The 23,075-nt window shown below is 39.3% G+C and overlaps 1 protein-coding gene across 1 annotated transcript in view; it reads left to right on the forward strand.

Annotated features, from left to right (window-relative positions):
* syne2b (spectrin repeat containing, nuclear envelope 2b) overlaps nucleotides 1-23,075 on the forward strand; it is a 170,572-nt gene that overhangs the window by 16,242 nt on the left and 131,255 nt on the right. Inside the window, exons 3-21 of the mRNA XM_042388688.1 lie at nucleotides 3,861-3,922; nucleotides 7,576-7,671; nucleotides 7,784-7,861; nucleotides 8,118-8,210; nucleotides 8,636-8,838; nucleotides 9,696-9,895; nucleotides 12,016-12,116; nucleotides 15,568-15,681; nucleotides 15,879-16,016; nucleotides 16,318-16,482; nucleotides 16,706-16,818; nucleotides 17,382-17,550; nucleotides 18,130-18,226; nucleotides 18,447-18,646; nucleotides 19,350-19,514; nucleotides 20,930-21,070; nucleotides 21,421-21,522; nucleotides 22,368-22,541; nucleotides 22,708-22,866. Coding sequence (XP_042244622.1) covers nucleotides 3,861-3,922; nucleotides 7,576-7,671; nucleotides 7,784-7,861; nucleotides 8,118-8,210; nucleotides 8,636-8,838; nucleotides 9,696-9,895; nucleotides 12,016-12,116; nucleotides 15,568-15,681; nucleotides 15,879-16,016; nucleotides 16,318-16,482; nucleotides 16,706-16,818; nucleotides 17,382-17,550; nucleotides 18,130-18,226; nucleotides 18,447-18,646; nucleotides 19,350-19,514; nucleotides 20,930-21,070; nucleotides 21,421-21,522; nucleotides 22,368-22,541; nucleotides 22,708-22,866 — 2,570 coding nt within the window. The remainder of the gene's footprint in view (nucleotides 1-3,860; nucleotides 3,923-7,575; nucleotides 7,672-7,783; nucleotides 7,862-8,117; nucleotides 8,211-8,635; nucleotides 8,839-9,695; nucleotides 9,896-12,015; nucleotides 12,117-15,567; nucleotides 15,682-15,878; nucleotides 16,017-16,317; nucleotides 16,483-16,705; nucleotides 16,819-17,381; nucleotides 17,551-18,129; nucleotides 18,227-18,446; nucleotides 18,647-19,349; nucleotides 19,515-20,929; nucleotides 21,071-21,420; nucleotides 21,523-22,367; nucleotides 22,542-22,707; nucleotides 22,867-23,075) is intronic.

A 23,075-nucleotide genomic window follows, 5' to 3' on the forward strand; every position in this document is an offset into this window, starting at 1 on the left:
CTCGCGGTATTGCAGCAAAAAATCCCCCTGCAGCCCCAAAAAGGATTTTCCACATAGACCATCATTGTAAAAAAGACGCCTGTAAAACTGTTGACAGGACGCCTCAAACTGCAAACAACGTCAATTATGACTCTTTCTGTTATGAACTTTTGATCCATGGAGGTTTTATGTTTGTAAAACTTTCCTCGAGCCGAGAAAAGTGATTTAAAAATCCATGACGTCATCGCAATGTAAAGTCTGTGGGCCGAGTGGGAGCTCGTGGGCGGGGCCAGCAAGGGAGACACTACTGTGCATATTCAGTGGGCCGCACAACACGGAAGCAAACCCGGAAGCTAGAAACTTTTTTTGGCATATGCGCCAGGTGAGCAATTCCTATAGGACTGAATGGGCGCCATTTTTAGTCCGGTATCCAGCTCTTATAATACATCCATGGTTACAGGCATGGATGTATAAAGAGAACTGGATACAGCGTCGGAGGCGGGGCCTCGTTCATTCCTATGAAAGTTGCTCAGTGGTGCATGAAGCAAAAAATAATTGACTTCCTGGTATGAAAGTACCCAGATCTTCTGCATCTGTGCAGCTCATAGAGCATGCGCACTGGTGACTATCGGCCGAGTCGGCTACTTCCTGTTTAGCCCTCCGGCTAACTTGAATGGGGATAAAATAATTCAATCATTCAGCTCTTTTAGGCTTTTGAGATGATTTACAGACGTCTCTTTCACAATGTAAGTCTATGGGAAAAAGTCTTTTTGGGCATCACGTGATGTTGTCGTTACACGGTTTGGCCGCCATGTCAAATTGGCTTCAAAGTCCGGCGTTCTTCCTGGGGGCGTGGTTGCAGGTGTGTTGTTTTTTGTCCCGACTAACAACCCAAAGATATTCAGTTTAAACACCTAGAAGACGAAAGAAACTAGAAAATATTCACATATCAATCAGAATATTTGGAAATTGTCTCCTTGAAAAATGACTTGAATTGATTAATTTATTATCAAAATAGTTGGCAACTAATTGATTAATCCGCTAATTGTTGCAGCTCCTGGTGAGTTGTAGTTTTACATTCAGAACCTGATGTTTCAGCTCTGTAAGGTCTCTGAAATATAACTGAAAATTTTCCTCTTCTTTTTAATTTACATTTTGTCATTTGCTGGATGTTGATACTTTTATAAATTGTCATTCAAGGGGTTACGTTATCAGGAGCATACACAGTTACTAATATGGCAGCACTGTGAACCTCATTAAAGTGCTGTGGGTTTGTTTAAAATAATTCTTCTGGCAAACCCTCAAGTGTGTCGCAGCTCTCTGGTTTCTTCATCCTCTTAATCTGCCAGTCAGGAATTCTTAAAAATACAAATCGGCAAATCGTCACTTTTTTTGCTTTTCCATCGGTTCAGATCAGAGATCAGCTGTGCGTCTGTCCAAAGAGTCGTGTTTCCAAAGAAAAATGAATCCCTTCCTCCTCTGTATCTTTTTGATATCAGATTAATTATAACTCGATGAGTCATCACAGGCTCCCTATGATTAAGATTAGACTGCTAGTGAACTGAAGCCAGAGGTTGCCTGTGCTGTAAAACATATTAAGGCAGAAAATAGTCTCTAAACTGTCAGTTCATGCATCCCAGAGGACCAGGCGGACTGTTGGAAGGAGAGCTGGAGCTCAGCATGGAGGAGAATGGACTTTTGTGAACTGGGAAACTAAAAGATCAAACTTAAACTGGACTTTAGTTTAAATGATGAGGCACTTCTGAAAAGATTTGAGGTAGAAATTGGAGTTTTTGTCATTTCATAGCTATCTTACCTCATAAATACTGTTGATTTTTTACTTTTTTTGCACCGAGCAACAGTTACAACAACCAGGGCCTGTGGAACGAGCTAAATAAAGCTTTGTGAACATATTCCAAAGAACTATTTGGCTCTTGTTGTAAGGTAGTTTGCAAAAAAAAAAGAGATAGGAGGAGATCATTTCTTGGGAGATTCAGATTTTAATCTGACAACCGCAGTGAAACCTCGAGGGAGAAAAGCTTTCACCGAGTAGTTTGCTGAGTCAGGAAGTTGACCTTATGAGGACAATGGAAAATGAGGACTGGATAATATGTGAGACTCTTCATATTGTCGCAGACCTGGATGACTTCATCGAGTTTTACGATGGTGAGTTCTGACCGAGCCTGTCGTTAATGACGCCGCTGAGACCTTTCTGCAGCCTGTTTCACATAATTATGCATATGTAATTATATTTTACAGCTGCTCTTTGTCAGTTACTCCCTTCTTTACATTCACACAGTTACATATTTCTACAGGTGGCAGCTGTCAGGAGGCCAGTACAGTACACATTTTAAATGTATTAATGTGTCAACAGTATATTTAAATGTATTTTCAACATGCAGTTGATACATTTCTCCTGTACTAGCAGAGAAGATTGCAGCTCATCTATTAAACTGTCTACCAGTTATATTTCAAATCTACTGCAAGTGCTTTAAAATTTATTGCAGATGTATATCAGAAATGTACTGCAAACTTGAAACATGTATTTTAGTACGTCAAAACCAAAAATTTATGAATAACAAGGTTTTAAACATCTATATAGGATGCTTGGATATGTGTGTTATTTGTAGTCTTCTTTCTGAGGCTCTCTGCTCGATCAGGAAACACTCAGACTTAAATACTTGTGTTTGTGATTATTATTCCAGAGTGATTGGCCAAACCCTTGAGTGTCAGCAGCTTTAATCATAACCAGCTTTTTTTTAAAGGGCAAAGTTATTACTTCATAAACACCCCGGCTAATTTCACAACAGCCGTACAAAACACTTTATTCCTATTAAATCCTACCATTTAAACAAGAACCTTCTGAGTGTTTTGTGGCCCACAGCTGAGTGTTAAACACTTGATTCCTTTTCACATCTGTCATAGCGGCTCAAGTTGACTTGTTTATATGTGTATCACCTTCTAGAGAAGTCATGTTTTATCGCTACGGGGGATCTAAGAAGGCGTGTTGTGTTTGAAGAATCATGCCATGTGTTTTTGCGATGCATAACACTGGGTGTAGTGGTGCCTTGTATCTAAATGATAAATTATATTTGATAAAGGTGCATGTGACTCGTAAACATCTGGTCAAATTTAGCCATTAAAACAACTTGTTAAAGACAGTTTGTGGTCATGCCTAAGAGAACAGATGCCAGTTTGTAATGTTGAAGTCAGAGTTCAGGTTAGTATATTAGTTGTTTTTTAAGCTACTTGCACACAAAACTGTCATTTTTCTGGAGTGGAAAGTGTTTGTCTTGATCTCATGGTGCCTGCACTTAAAGAGGAACTCCACTGATTTTACAGGTGTTGGGGAGGACTACTGCATATGTGGAAAAAAGTAGTCTTTTGTGTCTCCAGAGGGAGATGTGTGTGAAATCTGATAAATTGCCTCAAGTGAACTTTGAAATTGACAAAAACCTGGAGGTGTGGAGTTAGAGAGCAGTGAGGTTACCAGACATCTGTAGCCTGCTCCTCTCATCTCTCTCTTTGAGGGTAACAGCTCCAGGCCACGATAGTAGCAGAACACACCAGAACTGTAGCCGGTCGGGTTGCATTGTGGGAAATGTAGGCACCAGGTTTTTGACAAGACTGTGTAATATAAAAAAAGACAAGTTCTTCATCCTTTTTTTAACTATGCGATGCTAAATCGGTGGAGTACAGAGATATACAGCACGCACATGCTGTTGCTGATAATATTAGCAGTTCAGGAAATTGAGCCAACTCTTCTGTTACATCATGACCTTAAAGTCATACGATTCACACGCCCGCTACTACTGTGTGGTTTACTGTTGATAGTATAAGTTAAATTAATATCCTGTGTTTCTTCTTTCTTTCTTCAACAGTGGAACAAGTACAGATTCAGAAAAGGACCTTCACTAACTGGGTCAACGCTCAGCTGGCAAAGGTGAGCCGAGTCTCTGACCTCTGACCTCTGACCTCTCTGTAAGGATTGAAGAATTTAAGATGATTCGTCATCATTAGCTGCGCTGGATGTCAGCATGAAATAAGAAGCTTCTAGAAATGACTTGTAATATGTTGAAGAATTAGTCCAGAGAAGACAAAGGTTTCTTCTTTGTGTCTTAAAGTTAGCAGCTTTACAGTGAGTCTAACCATCATTAACATATACAGTTAGCTTGGGAATGCTATAAGACACCTAACCCTAAACCAGAGAAACATAAACGCTGAGTTGCTGCAGTTTAATAACAGCTTGTTCACCTGCATGCAGGAACATGTGATGGCTCACATATTTCTTTCATATATCAAATACTTTCATAATAAGGTGGTGCCAGATAATCAGAAACCAGCGATTAGACACTGAAATATGTTTTCATAACACTGAATTAAAGTCACTCACAGTTTGTTTTGTGCTAATAATAATTATATCCTAGATAGAGATAAGATGATGCATATTTTTAGAGAGAATATATCACTAATACGATTTCAACAAGACATGCGGTTAACTGAAGAGTTTAGATTTAAAATGCTTCCTCATCTGATTATCTTTGTCTTTTTCTGATTGGTCTAAATGTCTCAGGATTGATGTAATAATAATAATAATAACAATAAAGTTTATTTATATACAGTAGCACTTATCAGTATTACAAAGTATTTAACGAGGCATACATAAAAGGAAGAAAGGACAGCATCAAATACACACACATTCCCACATATATATCATTAAAACAAATGTGAATAAATCAATAAATAACAAATATAAGAAAGTCTTACAATAAAAGTGAGTTTTCAGGAGAATTACAAATACGATAGTGAATATTGGTGCTCTGACAGGAAAATCTTTGTCCCCTTTAGACTAAAAGTTTAAGAATAATCATTCAGCTGATTCACCTCATCAGTGGACTTTGTAACCTCTAAAATATGAAGAACATAATCCCTGTCAATTTGTAAAGCATTTAATCCTTTAACATCCACCGAGTCGCCAGCGACCTGCTTAAGCCAGTTGTAAGCGGCAGCATCACAGTAATGAGTCAAAGCAATTGGCACAATTTGGCCAATTGGAGATGATTGGAGAGGTTCAGTGACACCACAAGCTAAAAACTCCCATAAGGTTAGACCTAGAGGTCTGGAATCTTATACAGGTTGACAAGATGTAGAAGGTTTATGGTGTTCTGCATAGTTCTGTCATAAAGCATGTCCTAATTATTGTTATTCAATTGTGACTCATTATAGACGAGGACCAAAAACACTTTTTTGAGCCTCATTTGAACTGATGTAGTTTTGTTTGTGTTTTAGCCACATGCTAAACAAACACATTTCCAGAAACTACAAGATGTCACCTGTCAAATGAAGTCTAATACATGCATCATGGCCTTACAGTTCTTCTGTTATAAGCTTTTCCATTTGGGTGTGTCAAACAGGCGAAAATTCTATAAAAAGGGTGGATGTTAAGGGGTTAATAATCATCATATTAAATTCTTCCTGGAAGACCTCAATTAGCAAAGGTAAACAAACTTAATCCATTCTTTATGAGAGATATCAAACCCTAAAAACATGACTAGAACCTCATTTTAACGACCTATTTGAGGGTTTTGTCAGTCAGCAGTTTGTGTTTTTACTCTAAAATTCAACCAAAGAGCATAAAGAGAGAGAATACAAATCATTACTCGCTTCTTCTCAAACTCCGTCCTAAGACTGAGTCAGCAGGAGCAGCAGCAGGCTGTCGGGTGTCTCTGCTACATGTTGGAGGTCAGCTGTGAATGTGACAGTGGAAGATGGTGGGGTGGGGGGCAGTGGGGGGCGGTGGGGGGGGGGACTGCGTACATAAATATAGCATTGAGGAGCAAGGTTCACAGCACACACAGACAGACAGCAACAGACGGACACCACCCTCCCCTCCCCTTCCCTTCCCTCTGCCACCGCCCACTGCTCACACCCCCATGACCCCCCCCCCGCCCCTCCATCCAGCTCTGGGCTCAGTACTGGTCTCACATCCAGGAGACTCTGCCAATAAACCGAATGGTGGAGATAATTGTTAATCCTTTGGTGGTTGTTCACATTAGAGCTCACATGGCAGCAAACCTTGTGTCACACGTGAATAGCTTTCTTACCCATAATGCTCTACGTCTATTTTGGAAAGTCCAAACTAGTTTAAGTAAAGGAAAAACATGAACACTGCATTGTTTATGTCAGGTATAGACTACTATGAGACATATAGGACATGTTTACAAGACACTAACTTGTTGCTTCTTCATATTAGTTTTTGTCATTTTGGAAACTAAATAAAGGTCGTTTGACTGCTGCGGTTTGTAACTAAAAGGCCTTGTGAAGCAGGTAGTTCATGGATTGTTTTGAATATTTAAAGAAAGTTCAAGAAAATAGGCATTAAAGGTGAAATAAGTTAACATTAACGTTTGACTAATCACTCAGTTTTTCATGTTGTTACTCATATCTAGAGCTGCAACAATTAGATGATTAACCAACCAGCAGAAAGTTCATCGTTTTAGTCATTTTTTTTAAAGGAAAAATGCCAAAAATTTGCTGGTTGTAGTTTCTAAAATGTGAGGATTTGAAGCTTTTCTGTGTCATACATGGCAGAAAACTGAATATCTTTGGGTTTTGGACTGTTGACCTGAAAAAATAAGACATTGGAAGACATCAGTTTGGGCTCTAAGAAATTAGAACAAGCAGACAGTTTATAGACAGCCCTGCTCTTATCAATATTTAAATGAGATAACAAATATATTTAGAAATATTTCAGCCAATATTTGTTTTACGTATCCCATCAATTTGATTATTAAAGAATTGCGTTTTGAGTGGAAAATTTTACAGTTAAAAAATAACCTTGTTAGAGCTTTCAGTTGGACAAATTATATAACAGCAATGATGTTATTCAGTTATTTCAATTCTAAATGACTTCAAACACACCTGACATTTCTGTATTGAATGTAGCATCACAGTAAAGATAAATAAACTGTTCCTCTATCACATCAAGAAAGTGATGATTAACGAGTGATTATATTACCAAAGAAGAAGAATCAGAGCAGGTCTACATCATTATAACATTTTTATCATCATTAAAATTACATAAATAGCACAAAAAAGGTGTCAGTATTGTCACAGAAAATGATGATATAGTTTTATCCTGAGCTTTGATTTGCCTGTCAGGAATAAATACTGAAACTACAATAATCATCATCATCTTCAGAACATTTCACATCTTCTCCAAAACGTCAGTTTGTCAGAAACTAACAGCTTTGTTTTTAGTTTGATCATCACGTATTAAAAGGTTTATCTAGTCTGAGCTACATACACATGGAAACTTCCAAAGTTGCACGTCTTGCAAATTTCTTGACAGATTTTCCAGCAGTTAAACTGTGTTGCTGAACTTTTTTTCAACTCCACATCTCCTCCAATCATCACTGAAATTGATACGTTTTTGCAAAAAACAGCCATAACTCTTCGACTATTATAACTATCTAAAACATATCAGCTTTCTCTTTTTATAAAACTGTAGATCCTGCAGAATTGGTGAACATATGAGTGTTTTCTAGTATCTAACGTGAGCATAAACTAAATGAACGGTGTGTGTTGTTGTGACAGAGGAGGCCACCATGTATGGTCGTGGATCTGTTCAAGGATTTCTGTGACGGCTCCAAACTGTTGGACCTGCTGGAGACGATGAGCGGCCAGCGCATCGTGAGTCCCCGTCTCAGCTACACACTTAACATACTTTCCAGCCAACAGGCCAAAGTTTCAATGGCAACCGACCGACTGACTGACCGACTGAAACTCTGCTTGTGTTTTACAGAGCCGGGAGAGAGGCAGAGGGACTTTTCAGCACAGGAGCAACATTGAGAAAGCTCTCTCCTTTTTAAAGAGTAAATCGGTAAATGATACACTAACAGGTTTCTCCAACTGCCAAATGCCAAATGCAAGCACCAACCATATAGCAAGAAGTATACAGATGATGTTGACAATTTATTCAGGCATAAGATTATATTAATCTGTATATCTGCAGGTCAAAAATTCTGACTCTGGACTGATGAGATCATTAAATTTCAACGAGGATGTTTTTTAACCTTCCTAATGTCTTAATTGAGACTTTGTGCAAGTTTGAAATATTTCCCCCTTTTTCTCTTCAGATCAAACTAGTCAACATAAACATTCCTGACATCATGGATGGTAAACCGTCCATCATCCTCGGCCTCATATGGACGATCATTCTGCAGTATCATGTGAGTTGAATATGTTTTCGTTTTTACAGATTTTCTTTCGTCGTCTTGTCTCTTTTTGTTTCTCGTTATCCTCCCTGATTTACAGCATATTTATCTCATGAAATCATTTCCTGTCGGGCCTGTCAGATAAGGCCTGTCTCTGAGGATTGTAGCAAATTAGAGCAAGAGAGAAATCTCTTATGATGCAGGAAATATGCACATTTATTCAATTTAACATCTCAGAAATATTATGTGTGTAAGCCAGTGGTGTCCAGCAGGTTTTAGATGTAATTTTTGCTATTTTAAGCTTCTTATTTTGTGCATTAGAAGCACTTGTCCTTCCTTTATCTTTCGGAGGTTATTCGTCATTTGACACCTTTCGACCTTTTCACACAGTTTCCAAACATAAATGCTAACCAGAAACTGTGTGTTGATGGTTTCTTCAGATCGAGGAGTTGGCCAGCAGTCTGTCGTTCAGCTCCCGTCAGTCTTCCATGGAGTCTCTGGCCAGTCTGGACTCTCGCTCCACCCTGTCGAGCCGCTCGGCCAGCAGCAGCCCCACTCCTCCCAGAGGCTCGCCGCTGCACAACCGCTTCAGGGTTTCTGCCAAGAAAGCCCTCATGCTCTGGGTCCGGGAGCAGTGCCACAAGTAAGCACCCGATGGAGCGAAACACGCGTCTACATGCGTTGTGTAGAGTTCATGTAGGGACGCGTTGATATATACCAGCTTGTCAAAGCAGAGGAAGCTCTAATAGAGGCCAAGCATGATGTAAGGAGTGATATATCCTCACACAGGGACCTCTCTGATATTCCCATGTCTGGACTTAAATCCAAAAACTGATCAGGGCTTTACTTAGATATTGGAGTTCAAGATGCTTTGCTCTATAATAGACTCCTATACACATGGGCTTTCATAGTATTTCAATAGAAATAGTGATTTTGTCACATATTTAAATCCTGCATCTATTTATAAAATATCAAATTGCTGTTGTGTTCATTTACTGCCATTTGCTGTGTTTTACAGTATATATATATATACATATATATATGTATATATATATATATATAAAAGCTCATAATTCATTTTAAAATAGCTTTTTTAAAGCTGCCTTCGTGTCCAATGACGCCGAGAGGTTATGTGAATTTAAATATGGCACGCTGTTTATTTCTAGAGCACGGAGGGAGCTCCTTTAAGGAAACACCTTTATTTTTAAAACTGAAAATATATCAAGCACATATCAGTATACCCCATTTCATCCGTTATGTTATATCTATTTGGTTTTTACTTAAATATTGTTGGATTCATTCTATTGTCTTTATGATTGTTCATTGTATCCTTATGTATTTTGCTATTTCTGCTTGTCTGTTTTAGTCGTTGATCTTAAAGCCCTTGTGTATTTGATTTGAACGTCTGAATTTCTATAGAAAAAAACTTCAGACAGCAGCGTTTGAAACATTAACTTTTAGTATTATAATAATAATAATAAAACGATTCTTCCCTCTCAGAGCCGGCTGTTCGATAAATGTGAAAGACTTCAAGGCGAGCTGGAGGAGCGGAGTCGTCTTTCTGGCGATCTTATACGCTCTGCGATCCGACCTGGTGGATCTGTCCAAAGCCAGAACCAGAAGCAACAGGCAGAACCTGGAGGAGGCCTTTCGCATCGCGGAGCAAGAGCTGAAGATCCCCAGACTGCTGGATCCTGCCGGTGAGTGACTGAGCTTTACTACGGATAGTTAGTCCGAACACAAGTTTATCTCAGCAGCAGATGAGATAATCCCCAAGATTTCTGTTTTATTTTGTTCTTGGATTTTGTGTTGTTGATGCAGCTTTAGTGGAAAATGTTGAACTTTAATTAAACTGTGTCCCAAATCTATTCCTCCTATCATTCAGATCAATATTTCATGACAACTAAAACAATAATCTGACCTTTTTCATTCAGATTTCTCATTTAGTCCTAAATCTGATAAATATGTTTGTACAGTGATGTACATGTGTTGCTGTTTTCATGTGATTATTTGCAACATTTATCACAGCTCTTTGTTCATCGCAGCTGCAGTGAAGTTATTTAGTAGAGAAACACTAATCAAAGCCTCTTGTTTGCGCTAAACTGATGGTAACGGCAGATAAAGGCTGCAGCGGTGTGTGTGTGTGTTCTCCTGTTTGTGCTGGTTACACACACACACAGCTTCTTACACTGTTTGACTAAAGCAATAACATATGTTAAAGTCAATGTTTAGCTGAAGCTACTGTATGTTAATAAGAGACATAAATGCAGAACTGATACATAGATGTAGGAATAGTTTAAAATACTGTTTGTCTTGCATGTTAAGCTCATTGTCACTGAACCATACCAGTTATAAATCCCCATAAGTGTTTCCCATGTGCACACATTTTTTATTACATATTACGTATCGCTTTCATGACAGAGAAATACAAAGATCAATAGCTAATCTCACATTTAAGCGAGTGTTGTTGTGCCGAGTTTGACTATTCCGGAGAGTTCGTTCTTGTTTTTGACGGTCAGGACGGACGGGAACGCAGGCTGGAAAACTATACGGGAGCTAAGGAGTGAATGGGGAACAGGTCAGAGTCAGGTGACTGGGACGGCAGGAAGGACTGGGGTTAATCGGAGGGCGGCTTAGTTTCAAAGTTATGGTTTGGTTCATGATATTATGGTAAAACATTCAGGTACAGGGACGACCATAACACTTTGAAAGTAGAGGCCAGTGTCTTCAAAATAATTGTAATTATTATTTAGTATCACTGAATCTGTTGATTATTTTCTCAGTTAATCAATATTCAGTTTGCTGTCATAGAAGACTAAAGAAACTAAATAAATTTTTAAATATTCTCTTCTGTTATTTGAGAAGCTGGAATTTAGTTGTTTTTTTCTTAAAAAATGACTCCAAACGATTAATCGATCATCAAAATAGTAAACATATAATTTAAATCGACTGATCATTGCAGCTCTAGTGATGAATATGATAGCTGAAAGACTGAAAATGAAACGCTTACGTACTGTTTCTGCAGATTAAATACATTTTTATATATTTGCACTTTTTTTATCAAACATCTGTAAAACACATTTCCATTTTTATCATCATCAGTCGTTTCTTCTTCTTTAGATCATCGACTCATTTCGACTTGTTTTTTTCATTCTCCTTGCAATTTGTCAAGATGATGCTGATGCAGAAACCGTCTGAGTTTTAAAAAACGCAGACTCACACGGCATGTACATGTGTTGCACGTTTTATTTTAGATTTATGAGTCTTGTCTTCCACACTCTGTTTACTTCACTTGAACTTCCTTAGTTCTACTTATTTCCACGTGAGCTCTGTTGAAGTCTTTTGCTCATTCCTGAGATGATCTCAACATGCTTCTCTTAGGTCTAGGGCCTCCCCCCCCCCCACCCCAAAACAATCTTTCTCCAAATATTCCCACTTTTCTCAATGACCTGCTTGTGTATCGGTAATTGATGTGGTGCCATGTGAATCTTTGTTAATGTGTGCAGATCAGTGTTGTGACTGAACCATGCCCAGCGAGCCTGAGGGCGGGTGGGATGACGATCTGACAGTCTGCTGACTCGCTCGCTGGTTGTTTTGCTTCAGTCTTAGATAAAACCCTCGCTTGTTTCACTTCGCTCTGCCTGTTAGCTTATTAATTTTTATCAGCCGGATGCCATAAAGACAGACAAGTAACACCTTTATTTCTCCGATTTTAATATCAAACTTGAGGAGAGCAGGAGGAAGATTACTGATTATGTTAGTCTAAACCTTTCGGCAGTAGTGTAGAGACTGATCATGGAGGATTGTGATGTCGATGCAGATGTGGATGTCCGAGACCCCGATGAGAAGTCCATCATGACGTACGTGGCCCAGTTCCTGCAGTACTCCAGAGACCAGCCGGTGCTCGAGGAAGAAATGCAGGTCAGTATCATATTCTATGCAAACGCTGAGCAATATATTGCACCATTTCACATTGCTGCAACGCTTGCAGGAAAGTTTTAATGTCACTTGACCACATGTAAACGGATATTTCCCCTCTCCATTTTTAAAAAAATTTGTGTGCACATGACTTTATTAAATATCTCTGCACACACGAGAACCCAACAATGACTACAAACAATTAAAGAAACACGCCGTGCCAGCAGGTAGCGATAAAGCCTACAGCTGTGCAGAGTCAACAACAGGAATGAAGGTTAAAAACTGGGCAAAAATAGTTTGAAAAGTGAGATTTTTAGACTCCAAAGTTACATATTAAATATGAATTTTTGTGACTATATTTCAAAGTGAAACAGGTCCTAACTAGACTGAAATGTAGTCATTGAAACACTGTTAAAATAACAATTTTCTCCAGTTTTAATCTAGACACCTTCATGTTTTACATCCGCAAATGACCAAATCAGTGCTGAACTGTTTCCTTTTCTTTTAACTTCTCCAATCTGTGTGTTTGCTTGTGTCTGATTGACACTTTTGAAGCTGTTGCCAAGATCAATTTTTGAGTTTAAAGATGAATATATATATATATATATATATATATATATATATATATGTGTGTGTGTGTGTGTGTCATGTGTACAGATGTTTAGTTGGGATCCTTTAAACTAAGTCATCAAAGGCTTGTTGTAAAGAACATAAACCAGAGGCAGGGTATTTTCCAGTAGAACAATAAATGTATTATTCTTAACTATTATTTCATAACTCATGTGGTGCAAACAGTCTTGTAAACACTGGAGTCTGCTTTGTAATGTAGTATATATAATGATAACTGTTTCTTACCCCAGATGCACTTTTTGATGGAGTTTGCAAACTGGCCAGTATTTATGCAAATACAGTTATTTATGAGAGGTTGATATTAGTCTTTGATTAATTACGCAGGGTTAATTGTGTTTGGTGGTTACAGCTTGTAGATGATATTTTGTAAATTCAGTATTTTATGTGCTTTATCCAAATTGTATTGTATCTTTCCACTAAAATATTTTGTTTTGGGGTTGGGATTTCTCTCCTTTATGGCCTCCTCTCCTCTTCTCTCTTCTCTTCTCCTTTTTTCCTCCTCACAGACACAATACCTGACTCCTTCTCAATCTCCTTCTCCTATCAACTTGCCTGTTCACTACACTCCTGCTGTTTCCGCTTCACCTCTGCGACAGGTAGACCTGACCGTCACGATCCACCTCCATATTATGTCTCACCTTTCATCCACCTACTAACCTTCCTGTTACTCCAGCGCACTCTAGACTCAATAATAAGTGATGACAGCATAAATCTCCCTGTGAAGTCTTAGTAGCACCTCTTAATGATATGTTGGCTTAACACAAAGACTAAAAATAGGGGGAAACAGCTAGTCTCAGTAAGCAAATAAGCATTTTATTTCCCAAAATGTTTGCGTGAGTTCATCAGTTCCACAACGCCCTACCGCTGCTGTAATGCTTTAAAATTAGGAGGTGGCTACTGGTACGGATTCCTCCATGTCAATAGTCTGTTTATTGTTGGTACAATATTATAAGGCAAGATCACATGATCAAATTCAAATAGTTCCAAAACAGAAGAACATTTTTGCTTGGAGGTGATTTTTTAGGTTAAAATGGTTAAGTTTAGGCACAAAAAACACTTGGTTAGGGTTAGAGAAAGATCATGGTTTGGGGGTTAGGGTTAGGGTTAGGGTTAGGGTTAGGGTTAAGACAATAAAATGCCCTAAAATGTCCTGTTTAATTGCACTAAAATACCCAACCTGATGGTCAAAATGTCTGGTAAATATGTCCCATTTAACGGCACAAAAATGCCTGATGTGATGGTGAAAAAATGTCTGGTTCTTAGTCTACAAGACCGGAAATCTACAAGTATGGCAATAAATTCCGGAAAGCCGTCCCGTACCAATAGAACAAACCACTATCTCCGCTGAAAACCAGTCCAGACCAGCAGCCTGCGGACTACTGGTGCAGGAATCCCGTTCCGTGTCGATCGTCGGTAAATTATTGTGCTGGTTCCGTAGTCGTAGCCGGTGCCTTCAAAACGAACGGATGTTTTTCTCAGCTCATGCCGTGTGTTTGGAAATCCTCTGGCTTGCTAGTTTGGATTTGGCAGCATCATTACTGCCGTGTCACACAGCGTAAATCAGCCACACCAAAACCTTTATAGCACCCACAAATGACTATTTATTTTTATTGTCAAAGATTATATCTCATAAAGACATGGCGCTGCAGCTACTTCAAGCAAAAATCCAGCCGCTAAAAGCCAAGATTAACTTCAAATCACATGGTGGTTAAAACAGCAAGACTGATCACGCAGAATTGGACTAGTTTGCCTTGTTTTCTGGGAACGGATCCAAAGCCACAGGGAGGGTGTGTTTCTCTGCCTCCCATGAGATGAATAAAACGCTTCACGGGGCGACTCTGCAGTGCAGCAATTCCTTCCACTGAGATCCCTGCTGCTGTCGCCTGTCACAGAACTCATGACGGATCAGTCATGGTCAGCTCAGGTTTCTGACGAGATATCAGCGAGTTTAGACGTGGCTGCTGTAGACATTTGAGATTTCGTGTCGGTGTTATTTCATAACTTGGGAAGAACCCTTGCTCTGCTGTGTCTGTGCAAAGATTTGTTGCACAGAAGTTCTGCAAAATGAGGAGTTTTGTTCAAATTTGAGAAAGAAATCTGAAAAATACATCTAAAAGTCCTGGATCTTGCCGCTACACATGGTATTCTTCATATGGTGTGCACATACAACAACACATAACGTTGCAGTTTACAGTGGGAGGAGGATAAAAGGAGGCTGTGCACATGTTCCCATCCTCTTAAGGATAAAAACACCTTGTAGCCAAAACAAACCTCAGTAATTGCTGGGTTTTCCTCTGTGCACAGGCTTACTCACCAAACTAGAAAGAATTTGGCACACCACTCTCTTGTGTAAAATATCTCATGACTGGAGTCGGTGCCTTGTGGGAAAACATTTTGATTAGCTCTAAGTCTGTATCGCCTTTGTTAACATCATTTTTAGCACTAAATATAATATTATGCATGTAAATAAGCCCTTTTTCACAGCGTGTTCATTCGGTTGCCATCTAGTTTGTCTCAGATGTCAAAGATGATAATATAGGACCACTGTTACGCTGTTTTCATGGGTTCAGAGAAGACGGATAAAGGCTTTCTGCTTGCTTGATCACATGGTTGAGGGACTACAGGTGTTCTTCAATCGCATTAGAGCAGAGTAATTGTCATAATCTTTAAATGGACCATGCATTGAAATGCAGAAAAATATTTGTGTATATAAGGCCTTTAATGTGCAGGCAAGATCCATCTATCTATCTAAATCAAACTACATATACAGTATCTTATCACAACAAATACTGACAAATGATGCAACATCGCTCTACGTTGCCAGGTGACACCTGATCGCAAGGCACAGGAAGTGACATGCTGGCTGGTTCAGGCCTATGACGAGCTGCTGGAGGGATGGGACTCCACGGAGGGAGAGAGCTACTCCGAGAGATACAGTGTAGGTTCCCATCAAGATACATTAAGTATCTCCAGTCTTTATTGCTAATGCTATTGTTAGCTTATTTCTACTTAATGTTTAATGTTGTGCTTGTTGTGTTATCAATATGTTGGTTGGTTTACAACTTTGTTGTATAAATTTGAATCCTTTGTTTGTTTTTCCTGTTTAAGTGATTTCAATGATTTTCTGTCTCTCAGGTGTTTCAGACATTTCTGGTGTCCTTCAACGAGCAGCGACGTCCCATCATGCCTTTGCTGACGGCGATGAGACGAACTTCGAAACTGAGCGAGGAGCAGCGGGCGCTCAGAGAGGCATGGGACACCCTGACAGAAAAGGTCAGTTCCACTCAAATCTCTGATCCTATCCATCCTTAAAAAAAATGTACAGAAAGTAAACATTTTGAAGCTGTATGCTCTACATTTCAGCTTCTTTCGTACGGTTGAGTCTGGTTTGTTTTAGTGTAACAATGAATATAAAAAACAAACACTAGCTTTAAAAATGGATCTACCTCTCTGTTATATGCTTCTTTACACATTACTTGTAGCTGTTTGCAGTTTAATGTAAAACAGTGTGTTTCCTTGTAATAAAATGCATTAACTTGACTTTCTTTCTGTCTTTTTTTTTTTTTTAATGTAGCTACGTGAATACAGAATCGAGTTAGATATGAGTCTCCCAGCCCCCCTGGACACAGTGGCGCGCTGGCTGTTGAGAGCGGAGGGGGTTCTGACTGAGGAGCAGGGCGACCCTCAGGACCACGGCCGGGCTGCTGACGAAGCCAGAGAGAAACAGGAACTACTCAAAGTGAGTATTTACTTCATTCAACCATAAACTATTAAAGTGGTTTAAACTGTTCTTCTTCCTCAGAAAACCCACCTCAGGCAGGATTCTTCACATTAAAGAACAAAAAATGCTTTTAAACTGGGGAATGAGGCTTTATCTGGAATAAAAACGCTCCTTGTAAGGTGTTAAAATACAGACTTTTGTTGGATATGCATGTGAATGTGCTCACTGCTGTGTGCTGCAGGTTTGCCTGGAGGAGATGCCCCAGCAGCTGAAGACCTTCCAGGCCTTCCAGAACCTGGACGAGTACGGAAACATGCTGGTTCCTACGGACAAGATGGATGAGCTGAAGAGGAGGTGAGGGTTTCTTCTTCCCAGGAGGTGGACTGTGTGTGTTCTTGTACAGTATTTGTGCACATGTGTGAAATCGTATCTACTGTGCATGAAGTTAAATGTTCTAGAAATACATCTAATGTCATGACCTTCAGCTGGAGATAATCAAAGCTGTTGTTCAAATGCTGATAAAAACATCTGCAACAGTTACAGCGCAAGACACAAAAGTGTTTCGGTTGAATGACACATGAACAAAATGATCCAAGAAAAGCAAAATTAACTTTTACACTGGTGATTATGCTGTTATATTTAAGCCATGAATCATGGAAATGTGATGAGATTTCCAGGCCACATTTATGTCATTATACATATGATTACATTTCAAGTTGTTCAGCAGGAAGTTTGTTGTCTTTCTTAAGTGGAATCTATTTCTTTCAATTCCTTAAAGGCCTTTTTTTTTTTCATCTCACTTTCACAGTTTCCCTGCTTCTGTCCAATTTCTGTCCATTTTTTATCAGTCTTTTTTTTTTTTTTTTTTTTTGCAGTTCTTCAAAGTTTATCTCACTGTCTCAACCTTTCTTCACCAGGTTCACCAGTGTAAGAGTGACCGCTAAGTACCACGGGATCAAGCTGGAGTACCGGGAGCAACGCCACACCGTTTTGGATCTGTTGGGGCAGATCAGGACCAAGCTCCGGGTCTGGAAGAGGCCTTATATATCCCCAGAGGCTGTCAGGGTGCTGCTGCAGGAATGGCATGTGAGTATTTGTTCAGATTTGCCATCTTAATAATGGGAGTAGTTTAAAGGAAGTAATATATTGGCCTTTTACACATTATATGATATATTTTGGGTAAAAGTATACTAATAGATAGAGAAGAAAGTATAATTGTATCATGGAGATTTGGTACAGACATTGACGAACCCCAGAGGATGAATCCAAATGACTTTGGAGATGCCCTGACTTTACCTTTAACGCCAACTATGAGGTCAATATTTCAACTTGTCAAATATTTCCCACAGTTCATGTAAGGATGCCTCAAAAACTGACAAAAAAACTACTGTAACAGTACACACTAAAGTTAGCATGTTTAGCTTTGAGGTAAGTATATGTGCCATGCTAGCATTAATAATGCCAAGGTGCTAATTGTAATGCTAAACATACTAATGCTTACAACAGTATTAGGAAGTTGTGCATTTACCATCTGACAGCTGAGGAGGAAAACAGCCACCATACATCAAATAAACTATTTTGATGTATTTTACATTTTTTAGTGGAAATGATACAAGAAAAGCAAAGTCATCTCTCATTTTTTTTTATAATTTTGTCATTTCACAGGAGCTGGTAAACACGCAGGAGCTGCCTTCTATGTTGGATGCAGCCCTTCATAAGTTGAAGCAGGATTCTGAGAAATATTCAAGCAAATCTGCTCTTGGTAAGTGTTCTGGGACTGCATGACTGATGTATAAAATTCCTTCAGTTTGACTCCTTTTCGTCCAACTGATTAAAGAATGTTGCCGTTCAGCACTTTTTCCTTAACTGTGAACGGAGCAGACAACATCTGTTTTGCTCCTTGCAGCTGGATTGACACTTCACTTCGAGCGATCAGGCCCAGTTTACAGATTGACTGACTTGTTTGTCTCTGTGCTCTTTAGCTGCAGACTACCGCCACGTCAGTCAGCAGGTGAAGCAGCTGCAGGAGGACACGGCCACGGTTTTGGAGGAGGTAACTGCAGCCAAGAGCTCTATGGGACGGGTGCTGTCCACCTGGGACTCCTACAGCGACTGCCTCAGCTCCATGCAGGCATGGATGGAGCAGGGCTCTGCAACACACAGCCACGGCCACAGACCAGAGGTATTATAAACATGTCCTCTATAAACAGTGCAGTCATAGTGGACACGAACGCCGTGGTAATGGTGGTTATCTTTACTCGTGTCATCACTGGCTCTCTGTACAAAGCTGATCTTTTATTTTATTTATGTTGTGTTGGGCGGAGCAGCAAGGAGACAGGGATAGAATAAGAATAAAGTATTTATTTTAAAGGCTGGGGAAAGGGAATGCAGGCCTTGGGAAGCTTGGGTAGACAACTAGGAAACTGGGGCTGGAGATTAGGCTGAAAGCTGGGAACCAGGAGTTGAGCCTCAGCCTTGTACTGGAAGGTCGGGAACCTGGGGCTGGAGCTTGGACCGGAAGCTGGGAAAAGTGGGGGTCCAGGGCAGGGAAGCTTAATCATGTGGCAGAGATAATGCCATTGACCTAATTGTTATGAATAACCAAAAAAAGGAAAATAAAACAATTTTGAAACTGAAAAAGGAGGAAATCTGGTCAAAGTAAAAGATGACATCAGCTAGGCTCCGCTGACTGAAACTTAACTAATCTAATGAGGTTATTCCTGCCTCCAGAGCAGTTCTGTGATTGGAGGAATGTTTGTGTAGATGTATGCTAAAACCTCTGCTAAAATATATCAGAAAATCAATACATTATTATATATCAATAACATATAATCACTTTTCCCTGTCTCTTGATTAAGACTTTTATTTTTCATGTTTTCATGAAGGTGACATCTGAGTCTCTGGCTGAGTGGGGCTCCCGGCAGGCTCATCTGAACGAGATGGGTAACTTCCTGATGGAGTCGACTGACCCTCAGACCAGCAGGAATCTGGCGGAGGAGCTGCGCAGACTTAACATGCAGTGGGCCGAGTTCGTCAAGAGACACACGTTTGTAAGTTACCAAACGAGGAAAAACAGCGAATCATATGTTCTTTGATCAATACCATTAATTTTTGCTGACATCTTTACTGTTAATGTCTCATCCATGATAAATACCCAGTTATTTTTCTGTTTCTACACAAACCACTGATTCTACTTATGAAACTATAAAACTGTTGTTTAACTATTGTTCACCAGAGGATTCATAGATAGATCGATAGACTGACTGTAGGTTGAGCATACTGCTATTGGCCACAAGAAATATGAGATGCAGAGTTAATTTACATGAAATAAGGCTGCAAATAATGATTATAATTATGATTATTTAATTGTCACATCTATCACTTACGATTTTCAATCGTTTACTCTGTAACATGTCAAAAAATAGTAACAGAAAGGCACCTCATGAGTCTGAGGTGACGTCTTCACATTGCTTGTTTTGTCCAACCAACAGTCCTCAACTGTCCAAAACAAAAAAAACAGCAATACAAACAATAATAAAAAACAGAAATGCAACCAATTTGCACTTTTGAGAAGCTGGGAACCAGTAAATAGTGCACATTAAGGACTCGGTGTTTTATCATTGACATGAATGCTCTGCAGATAATAATAATAACAATAATAAGCTTTATTTATAGAGCACCTTTCATGACATAAAATGCATATACACATAGATACATACACACACATATACATATATATACATACAGATATACACACACATACATACATGTATGTGTACATTCATTCACATACATACGCATTAAAATGGGATAAATATCAGTTAAGACATAGTAAAAGAGTAAAAGAGAATTCTGGAAAAGGGATAAAATCATAGAGGTAAAACAAAATCAATTAAATATGAAGTATAGATGAAGAAGTATTTATCTACAGTTTATACTGTTCTCATATATCTAACTCTCTCTGCAGGGCTTTGTCTTTATCAGGACGAGTGTCTTTGTTGTCCTAATGTGTTGGCCTAGTTTCTCCTGTTTTTATAAGGGGGCAGGTGACAGGATTTGGGTAACTTTATCTCTCAGATGATTGGAATTGAAGCTATGATCGTCCCATTGTTATAATTATTCCCAAGCTGTAATATTAAGGAGTGGCTTCGAGTTGACTTTACAGTTTGTGTGGAGGCAATTATAAGTGCATGGCCTTCATCATGCCGTTTCATTGTTTTCTCAGGTTGCATAATGGACAGCTGTATTGTGCACACTGTGGTATTAAATACAGGCCCATTAAAATGCTGGGAGTACATCTGATAAACACACAAACTATGATTTTATCTTTAAAATCAGTCCAAACACATTTCTAGTAAAAGCAAGTTGTTACTTTTTTACAAGCTTTTGTTGTTTGTCTCATTGTTGGGGTTTTTTTTTTTGTAATCTTTTTGTTATTTAACCCCTTTGCTCGTGCTTTTTCCAGGATAGCGTGGCTGAGCCCAGTGCTGACGCCCAGGCCAGACCTGAGGACCTACAGGCTATAATCAGAGAAGCCACTCTTATTCTCAAAGAGCCTCTGGAGACGATGGCAGGTCCTCTACGTACCTACAGGAAAAGAATACAGGTAGGACTAATGGATGAGTAAATCACACGTTGACAGACTGGAGTAGAGTCAGTAGCTCTCTCTTTGACTCAGCTCTAAGCAGAACATAAACATTAAATGTACAATTTTAAGGGAAAAGGAACAAACAGTCCTGTATCCACATAGTGGAGTCTGTTTTCATGCTTATGATACTGATGACATAAAATACTGATTCAAATGGTAATTTTGTATGGTATTAGAAGATTAGTTACAAGATTAATCAATTAGCCTGTCAAGTGTTGAGTGATCATCTTATACACTGTTACAACCATATTACTTTAAATCTCCAGATATGTTTCTCTTGTGTTAACTGTTTGCTTTTTGCCCTTCAGTTTATAATGAGGAAGATAAAAGAAGTGGATCTGGAGGCTCTGGCTCCCTCCCCAGAATGCCCGATGGATCAATTACAGAGACTGAAGCTAGCTATACCTGAAGTATGGACATTTCCTTCCTTTTTTATTCTCTTCATAAAATATCTACCAAATATAAGACAAACTCCCTTTTCCAACACATGTCTTTTACAAAAGACTTTTTGAAGTTGCGAAACATTTTCACACTAGTCCTGATGGGAAATTTTCCCTGACATACTATTAATCCAAGAAGAAAAGAGTCCTCGTCCTTGAATCCTTTTCCCTCATTAAAGTGAAATAAAACTATTAAAGCAGAATGTAAATCCCACATTTGTGTGGCTTGTCTATCAGTTACATATTCACATTCTTTCCTGTCAGTCTCATGGAAACTGTCAAAATCATTTTCTCCAGTAGTTATCTGTAGTTATTCCTCAGACTGCGTTTTTGTCTTGTTGAGCTCCTCGTCATCTGTGACAGTACTAATTCTTGGCTGCTTGATAGAGTGGTCTGTTTCCGAAGTAAAGACGTCAGAAGATGCTTTGGACTTTTTCATTTTCACTCATAAATGTATTTCCAAAGCACATTACAAGAGGTATCAGGAACTCCTGCAAGTGACAGTGGTCTAACGAAACACTTCTAGAGCCAGCTAACTCTAACAGACTCATTATAAATGGACCTGAGGACACTTGTTAGCCAAGCAAACTTAAGGCTACAACCCACAATGCAACACTGGTACTCTCTCCATTCAAAACAAATATCTAATAATGTGAACATGTAATTGTCTTGTTCTCGAATATAAGACGACCCTCAAGTAATTTTCCAGAAATTCTTATATTCAGGCATAGATTGTAATTCATACAGTATGTAATTGTTGCATTGTGCATGTAAGTTTGCCTGTTTGTTACCATCCATGTTCTTGTTGTTGCCAGGTAATGCAGACCCTGTGTGAGGCAGAACAGGTGTGTGCAGAGCTGCAGCACAGTGTGTCGGGCCTGGACAGTCGCTTGGCTGAACTTCTGCACTGGGAGAGAGAAGCCAGGGAGCTCTACCAGCTGCTGAGGGCCGCAGAGCGACAGCAGCAGGGCCAGGACCCAAGAGCCAGGGTGAGATGATCCACAGAAAAGGGAGATTGTTGTGATGTGACTGTATATCCAAATTGCGGTTATTGTGAAAGAATTACAGCTTCAGTAACAAGCTTATTTCATAAAGAAACCAGAATGCTTATTTGGGGAATTGTCAATAGGTATTAGACACTATTTATTCCTGCAGGTCTTGATTTCCCGTGGACTACAGCTGGAGGGTCAAGTTGTGACAGAGGAGCAGGACCTTCAAGTGATGGTGATGACAAATCAGAAGAGCTCTCCCATCCAGTACCTCCATGCATCCGCCATGCAGGACCGAGTGCGAGCTGCTGTTGCTCAGTCACAGGCCAGTTATATTTATATTATTGACTAACCACTGAGTTTGACATGTTCTGTTCTTGAGACAATAGGAAACGAGAAAAGTTAAGGGGGTTTGTTTTCATCCTCATTCCTTCATCTGGTCCATTCAAAGACATTTGTAGGAACAGAGGCTTAAAACAATCATAGCTCCTCCATGAATCAAGTCACGCTCCATTTATGCCAATCTGTCAACAC

This window comes from Thunnus maccoyii, chromosome 16 (assembly GCF_910596095.1).
Source record: "Thunnus maccoyii chromosome 16, fThuMac1.1, whole genome shotgun sequence".
Classification (NCBI taxonomy): Eukaryota; Metazoa; Chordata; class Actinopteri; order Scombriformes; family Scombridae; genus Thunnus; species Thunnus maccoyii.